This window comes from Berghia stephanieae, chromosome 10 (assembly GCF_034508935.2).
Source record: "Berghia stephanieae isolate SIO BIC M18660-M18661 chromosome 10, UCSD_Bste_1.3, whole genome shotgun sequence".
Lineage (NCBI taxonomy): Eukaryota > Metazoa > Mollusca > Gastropoda > Nudibranchia > Aeolidiidae > Berghia > Berghia stephanieae.
The window spans coordinates 23,476,232-23,484,442 of NC_088369.1; the positions used below are offsets into that span (position 1 = coordinate 23,476,232).

Genomic DNA, 8,211 nt, shown 5'->3' on the forward strand with positions numbered 1-8,211 from the left:
CTCGATCAACGCCTTGGGCGATGCCATTATCTCCGTTAATGGGGATAAATTTCAAATTTTATTAAATTATCGAAGTAACAATGAAGTACGGTGAGCAAATAAAGAAGGCATCACCCCTCTTCTCTAATTAGGTTACAGTTTGAAATGAGTGTGACTACTCCGTGTGTTTTACTCCTGTAGGCCACGGTTTTCATCGTGTAGCGGTCTTTAACGGTTCAAGAATGAACGGACCGGTCTAGAGACCGGTCCTTGCGGTCTTCATTTCCCAAGGACCGTAGGACCGTGGTCCTTAAGCTTGCCAAGGACCGCCCCGCACTACTGGTTAGCCCTTATCCGGAGGTGACAGACAGTTTTCAATTCATCTTGCTTGAGATCCAATTTTTAAAGGCACCAATCAGTATTATATTTCCGTAATAAGAAGATACAGCTGAGCTGGTACTGCCTTTTCCGGAAGATGTATGCGATGGGCCGTTTCCGGTGATGTGATAATAATATAGTGACGTATTTGAGTCCTGTTTTGGGACAACGGGTCACTCACTCTCACTCTCACTGGTCACAATTCATTTACAACTTTAAAATCTTGCTTGTTTTATTTGATCGACATTTTAAACGCCACCATTGAATTCAGTGACTCTAAAAACATTTGCCCTCGCGTAGAAAACAAAAACAAAACAAAACGAACAAGCCCCAACAAAAACCAAAACCCCCATAACACACACACACACACACATACGTGTATTCGGCCTTAAATGAGGTCTGTGTCATTCAAACGCACAATGAGGCCCTATAGAAAGAACTGCTTTAAACAGTTTTTATAAGACGTTCTGGCAAGAAGCAATGATCCACAAGATGACTGCAACTTTAAATTTGAGTTAAATATTATTTGAAGCTTTATATTGCCACGAATCAAAATGGGGACATGTGGCCAAAGGAGGTCCAATGATGGGTAATGTGTAACCAGTGTGTATGTGGAATGAGGCCTTATGATTTGTGTGAGAACAGATTGAGGTCATAGAATAAAAAAACCCATTACCATAACTTGGTAACTAAGACTCATGAGAGTTGGAGCTTATTCCAGTTTGGGTAAGAATGAAGTAAGACACCAATGATGCATTACTCTCAATAGGATTCAGGATGCTAGTATTATCGCAGAGACACTTTCCCCCAACAAAACCGGTACTTGTTACACCTAGGTTGAATGGAGCAATCAGTAAATTTTCTTGAAAAATTGCAATGGACTTAGCCAGGTTCGAATTTGGACCGCTTGATCCATAGTCCAATCACCTGCCCATTAGCCCCATAAGTACAATGCATCTCATATTAAGCGATATGGTAATGAATAGTAGATGAAGATTAAAGAAAAAGGATTTTTAAAAAAATCAAATGAAACCAATGCCAGCTCAACATGCCTTCTCTCTGTGCCTTTCTGGCACTGATTTGCCTTTAGCTAACTTGTACAAATTATTAATAGTAGTTATAGAGGTTCAAATCCAATACATGCACAAATTTGCTTCCAGACAGGTAAGAGTCGTATTGAATCAGGACCACATCAGCACAATGCATCTTGTACAAGCCGAGCTGGATCTAACCAAACTCCAGTAGCACTGTTTGTTCTTTTGATAAAAACTTCAAACAGCTCTCAAATTTATTTGCAATTTTTGTGAAGAGAACTGAAATACCCATTTTGTTTTTCTATAATCCAGCTACAAAATCTCCCCATGAGCAATATGGGAGCAGGCACTGATAAAGCATGTGCAATTGGTGGATTTGTATGGGACAGTGCGATACAACCCTACTGATTGCATACAACCTCCATCCAATTAAACGTGACCTCTCCAGGCATGGTGCACTGTATGAAACAAACTTAAAACGCCATCATGAATCATAGACGTGTGACAAAACAAACCACAATGAAACATTTTAAAAATTGCCACAACTGTTGAATAATCATCAAAAGGCAAGAATAAATTTTAAATGAAACTTTATTAAACACGTTTCGATTGACTTTGTATTAATTACAATTACGTTGATTGGGAATGTTCACGAAACTAAATTAAATAAGTGTTGTCATGTTTATCATGAACCAAGAAAATTTCACTTGATTGTTAGTGATACACAACCAACCAAATAATATTTCGAGGGTTCAAATCATAGATAATTTTAGTAGCTTTGAATGCCGATTCATGATGTATAAAGATCAAATATAAAAGAAAAATACACAACAAAAATTATAAGCTACATGTAAGCATAACAAGTAAGTTTATGGGGAATATAGGATCCTGTGTTCACCTGTGTTCCTCTTTAGGATCAGGATAGAATACATTTAATAATAACATTTAAGGTTGATGAAAGAATGAGTAAAAATAAAACTAATACTAACCAGAAAAGGGTATGATAAAAGTCTGATGGACGAATGAAAGCTACTACTTTAGGTAAAAAATAAATTCAAGTTTAAAATGAGTAACACTGAATTGGATTTAAATATCAAGTAACAGCATTAACCATGGCGGTAAGGGTTAGAGGCCAGGGGGAAAATAAATTAAAAAATGATCCTTTTTGAGTTCATCCCATCACACAGAAAGTGCATTGAGTTACATTTATCTAAATCATACAAATCATTTAAAAAGTGAAGAAATGTAGGCATCATGATTCATATTTTAACAAATAACATTTTTATTAGGTTTTCAACCAATTTTTCAAATACAATCTATATAATCATAACAAAAACATTTGTGAAAAAAAAATATGATGGTGATGATGATGATGATGATAATGGTATATCACTTTTATTTACTATTCATGTACTCAGATTAATTTTCTATTTTAACTTGATTAGAAATCTTCGGTACTTTATTTCTTGTTGCCATCAATTCCCTTCCATATTTATTGAGAATTCTAAAACATAGCATTTCCAACCTTTTCACAGTGTTAAATTCAGTACTTTTCATAAGTCGTAAGAAATTGTGAATATTAGGATTACCGATTAATCAACATTGAATTAGACAACATATATTTCTTTCATTCACATTCGAGGAAAAACTAACAGACAGTGATATTCATATTCTTGTTTGTTTGTTTGTGGGGTTTAACGGCGCTTTCAACACAAATTAGGTTATATAAGAGCCAATATCCATATTCAATAATCCCAAAAAGCTCACATATATACTTTTTTCTCTAACTTATTTTTACCCCATCTCCCTCGTTCTATTAGAAACAAATGCAAACTTGTTTGTTTATCCAACCCCTGAAAATACCGTCTATTGCAGTGTAGTGGTCAACTGTGCACTAAACCTTAAGTACCATTTAAAGGACAAGGTCAAGTGCAAGTTGGAGATTACTATGGAACAGGAAAAATAGACAAGCAGGTGTTCAGCCCACTGTATCCTTCCTTCACTGGCTCCATGAGTAAATACACTCAACAGTATTAATCATACAAGGCCAATGAACAAGTTAATGTCGCCTATTTAGCCTCTCCCTAATGCCAACTTACTAAGTCTAATTTTTGTGATAGAAATACAGTGAGACATGTTCACCATATTCAAGTATTCTTCATATTTAAATTATGACCTGATGTTCTTGAAAAGTTTAAATGAACCTGTAATTGCCACCTCTTCATTCCATTCTTGTATATACATGCCTTGTATTCTTTGTAAAGAGACAAGAACAAATCAACATGTTTTACACTTTGTAATTCCCAATAAATCCCCAGACCACAATGGTACAATAAAGTTTTTACTAGACTAGCCCAGGTGACTGCATTTGGATTACAAACAGTCATTTTTAACAATTCATCATATATAAAATTATTAACAAAAGAGAGCATTTATACAACACAATATCCACTAAACGTGCTCAAAGCACTTTACAATGGGTCCCCAGCCACAACAACACTCAACACAAAGGGCGAGTCATGCAGCATATTAGACTCGAACATTAGTTTTCGGGACATTGACAACATTGTTAACAGCGAGATACTCATTTTACACCAGAGTATGATGAGAAAATGGGATTTAAGCGCTTTTTCCGATCAAGGACTCAACTACTCAATGGGGTTTGAATCCATGACTTCAGTTAACACTGGATCAGAAGTCGTGTTGCTAACCTCTAGACCACATAGCAATACAAATTATCATGTAAAGGAAATAATTTTAAAAGTACTCATGTCACCACAAAAGTTATGTGTGATAGTGCATTTCATTCAGCAAGACAAATATAAAACACAATCGTCCATTAAAAACACTATTGAATAAAAACTATGTTTGAGTTTCATAACAATCATCCATTAGCTAAAAAAAATCTTCTTTAGCAACAGGCAATTTTATAGACAGACATGTTCAGCCATCGTAAGAGTCATTGATATCTGAAAGATATCATGTACACAATATTTCTTATATCAAGAGGAGGTTAAAAAAGAAAGTGACAACAATTTTTATATGGATTTGATATAATCAATCATGTAGGTTACTGTTATTTTTGGACTAATACTTTCCTACAGATTTTTTGTTTCGTTGTAACAGAATCCTTAACATTTCGCCATGACCTTGCATTTAGACATTGTTCTTGATTTATTGCTCTTTCAATATCTGCTTTACCGGGTACTTTTTTCATTCTTATGAATACCGAAAGGTGTTAAAGAACTGCATGTCTTTCTGCTTGTGTCCATTTATGCCTTTTCCCACTTTTTCTCGTATCAGAGGAATTCTCATTCAGTCCCACACGTTCATATCTGTCTACAATAGCGTATGGCTCCTTGATCTCACTTGGCCCTAATTCTTGTGTCTTTTTGGCATTTCTCCACTTCTTCATCCATATCTGACTCTCCTGAGCTACTGTTGTTATCTGGTTCCAATTCAAAATTTCCTTCCAGTGAGTAGTCCTCCACAGAAGTGCTTTTCTCAGCGTTGATTTTCATAAGTATTTTTGCCACTTTGGCCTTTTGGAGAATGTCATGAGGTAAGCGATAAAAATCGCGGTGAACGCGGATATCATGTCCCAGAAATTGAGCTAACTGGTCTTGTTCAGTGTCAGAAATTTCTAAAGCTTTGGATATGGTTGTAACTTGTTTTCTTAAAGACGTCCAGGTAAAAATATGTGGATTGGAAACACCAGCTTCAATTGCCATAACTCTAATGACATCGCTTCCACAATATGGCCCCTCTCCATTTGGAGTAGCGAAGAGGTATTTGCTCTTTATTGATAATCTATCTCTTTCCCTCATGATGGTGTCAATCTTGGTCAACATTGAGTGTGTCAGTAGTACAGCTACCCGGCGATTGAATTTGCCTCTGATTTCTATGCGAGTGGCTGTTTGAACAAGTCTTCTTTCTGTTTCTGTAAGAGATTGAATGATCTCATCATCAACGGGTTCCTGATTTTTTTGCCCATTTCTAAATTCTCTAGAGTCAAACGCTGAACCTCACCACCTCTTTTTCTGTTGAAAAGAGAAATTTCACACAAAGCTGCTTTTGCTACAGAGGGATAATCACCCACTTTTAGATTCTTAACATAACTGTACAGTTTTTCTACATCCTGACAACAAGGGAGTAGTTGGGGGCTGTTGAACTTCCTTCTTTCTAGTGATTGGCTTGCTGATGATGAAATGTGATCACACCAGTTTCCAGTGAAAAGGGATAAAAAATTATCAGCATTATCTTTCTGCATTTGGTCACTCTTTTGGATGGCATATGACTTCAGTATGAATGCACATTTCTTTACAGAGAATCCGAGCTTGAGAGCAAGGGAACCCTTCCCAAATGAATGTGTTTCATCCGAATACTCTGCAACACTGCGGACAGATTCGACAAGGGTGTCAAAGTTTTTCACAAGGAGAGCATCTGTGAGGGATTTAATATTTCCATTTGACCAATCTTCTAAATCTATTACGAGTCGCGCAAGATCTCTCATTCTACCACTAATATGGCCAGCAGTGTGCTCTTCAACATCACGTTTGTGGTATGTTCGCTCTCCAAATGCAATAATCAATGCATCGCTTTTTGCCTTCGGGGATATCGAGTCATCTTTCATCTTTAGTAAGACATTTTGCCACAAGGACTTTGAAACATTCTTTGGTACAGGTAACATAAGACTCCCTTCCCTATAGGCCCGTCTAGGTTTTCTTGTACAGCGGGTTAAGGAATGAGCTGCTACTTTCTATTTGCGATATAAGCCTATACAAGTGGGACAGGGAACAAGTGCATCAACTTGTACATTTTTTCCTTGATATTTTAGAATCAATATACCTTCTCCTTTTTCCAATACATCAAAGTTATGTTTGTAATCTCCTTCTTTTATTATCTTCACCCAAGCTTTCCTTCTCTCATTAGACCCTTTTGGCAATGACAATATTTGGCCAACAGATAACTCATTTTTGTGCTTCATTTCTAAATGTCTAGCCATTTTGATAATCTGTTTATCACAATAAAAACATGAATGATATTTACTCCATTTCTTAAATTGTGGCTGTATATCAATCAGTGGAGCGTTCGTGTTTGTTGTGAACAGCATGGGATACTGAGGGCTTGCACTTCCAGAAGAGGAGCAAGAATCGCTGATGTGTTGATCCACCGGGTAGCTGAGAAATAAGAAGAAATAGAACAATTATAATGTGGCTGGATGAAAATGGAGTCCGATTTTCTTATTTTTCTCAGTCCACTCATGAAAAGATACAATTTACATGAACATTTCAATGAATTTACACTCTAGCCAAAAGCAGTCAGTTAGGTCGGCAATTTTTTATCTTCATTTTTTCACCCCATCCACCCACCATCACAATGGATTCCACACATGTTGGACCTCTATTTGAAAATGTCCTCATTGTGTGGCTTGTGTAACCTATGGATGTCCTCATTTTGACGCCTTTACAAGAGCACAAACACACACATGCAAATAAAAAAGAAAAGAAAAGATAAAAAACATTACCACACAAAGCAAACGTCTACAAAGACCAGAGATAAAGAAAAGACGTGTATCATAATAAGACAGAAATAAGTAAGCCAAATGGTTATGTCACTCGCCTTTGGTCCTCGAGGGCAGGGGTTCAAATCCCACAGTGGAATTTTTTTCTCAAAACCAGAGTTTTCACGGCTGTATCCCATAGTTCTATCGCACACATACTTTAAATTGGAGGTGTCGACTTTTATATAACTTATTCTGTGTTTAAAGGGGCGTTAAAAAAATACCCTTTTTTTTTTAGATAAATAACAATATAAAGTCAATTTCACATTCAAGCACACTTTTCTCTCCTCACAAACACCGTGCTTGAATCCGGCATCTATTGTAGTAGTTGTAATAATAGTGGTCGAAGTGGAACCACGTCTCATCAATTGGAATAGTCAAGCCATATTGAACATGATGGGTGAACGGATGGGTGACAAAAAACTTGTCTCCCAGAAATTATTGTCAGGGCGTTGTGTCCTTTAAATGCAATAGCTCACTCAACTCAGGTGTAAATGAGTACCTGGCAGTTAAGACAGCTCTGCCTTTGTCCCATTAAATTGTAACGCACCTAACAGGTCGCCTGTCTTGTCCTATGTGTTACATGTTTGCTGTTTATTGGGGAAAGTGAATTGTCATTGTAAAGTGCTTAGACCGTAGATAAGCGCTTTATAAATGCAACCTTTTTTATTCTTTTTTACCATACTTTGTTTTCATAGGAGATCAGTTAAAATGAGATCTCAATTATAATGAGACATTTTGATTGGAATGGAGGTCACAATGCTTAATACGAAATGTTTGGGAACAAGAAATTACCTCAGATTAACCGTCTTTCCAGATTATTCACTATAGACAATACAATAGAGAAATAGGTTGGGTTTGTTTTTTTTGCATTCGGATTAACCCACAGTTTTGGACTAGCCTTTCCGGAGCTTATGTATATATTTAATTTTTATTTACTTAGCAATATGATTAACACTGGACTAAGAATTTTCAAATCCCCATTTGCCTACCTTGAACTTTTATTTGATATCTTTTCGTCTGAAAGTTTAATGTCTTCTTCATCGGTGGAATTGAGCTCCCTGGAAGAAAATGGTTTCATATATATATATAATAATAATAATCTGTATTTGTTCCTTTACAGAACAATTGAACAAATAAAATATTTAAAATAAAAAAAAAATAAATTGCTACATAAAAAAAGAAGGAACAGGTACCACAGAACATATAATTTATTCTAACAGCTTCCTGGAAACTTACACAATATTCATGGTAGTG

At 36.1% G+C, this 8,211-nt stretch overlaps 1 protein-coding gene across 1 annotated transcript in view; it reads right to left on the reverse strand.

The window, feature by feature from the left end:
* Positions 1-1,964: 1,964 nt before the first annotated feature.
* Positions 1,965-8,211, reverse strand: part of LOC144980838 (uncharacterized) — a 7,520-nt gene continuing 1,273 nt past the window's right edge. The window contains exons 3-4 of the mRNA XM_078928685.1: positions 7,947-8,015; positions 1,965-6,571 (exon numbers count right to left, since the gene is read on the reverse strand). Of these exons, the coding sequence (XP_078784811.1) occupies positions 5,293-6,081 (789 nt within the window). The 5' untranslated portion in view covers positions 6,082-6,571; positions 7,947-8,015 and the 3' untranslated portion in view covers positions 1,965-5,292. The remainder of the gene's footprint in view (positions 6,572-7,946; positions 8,016-8,211) is intronic.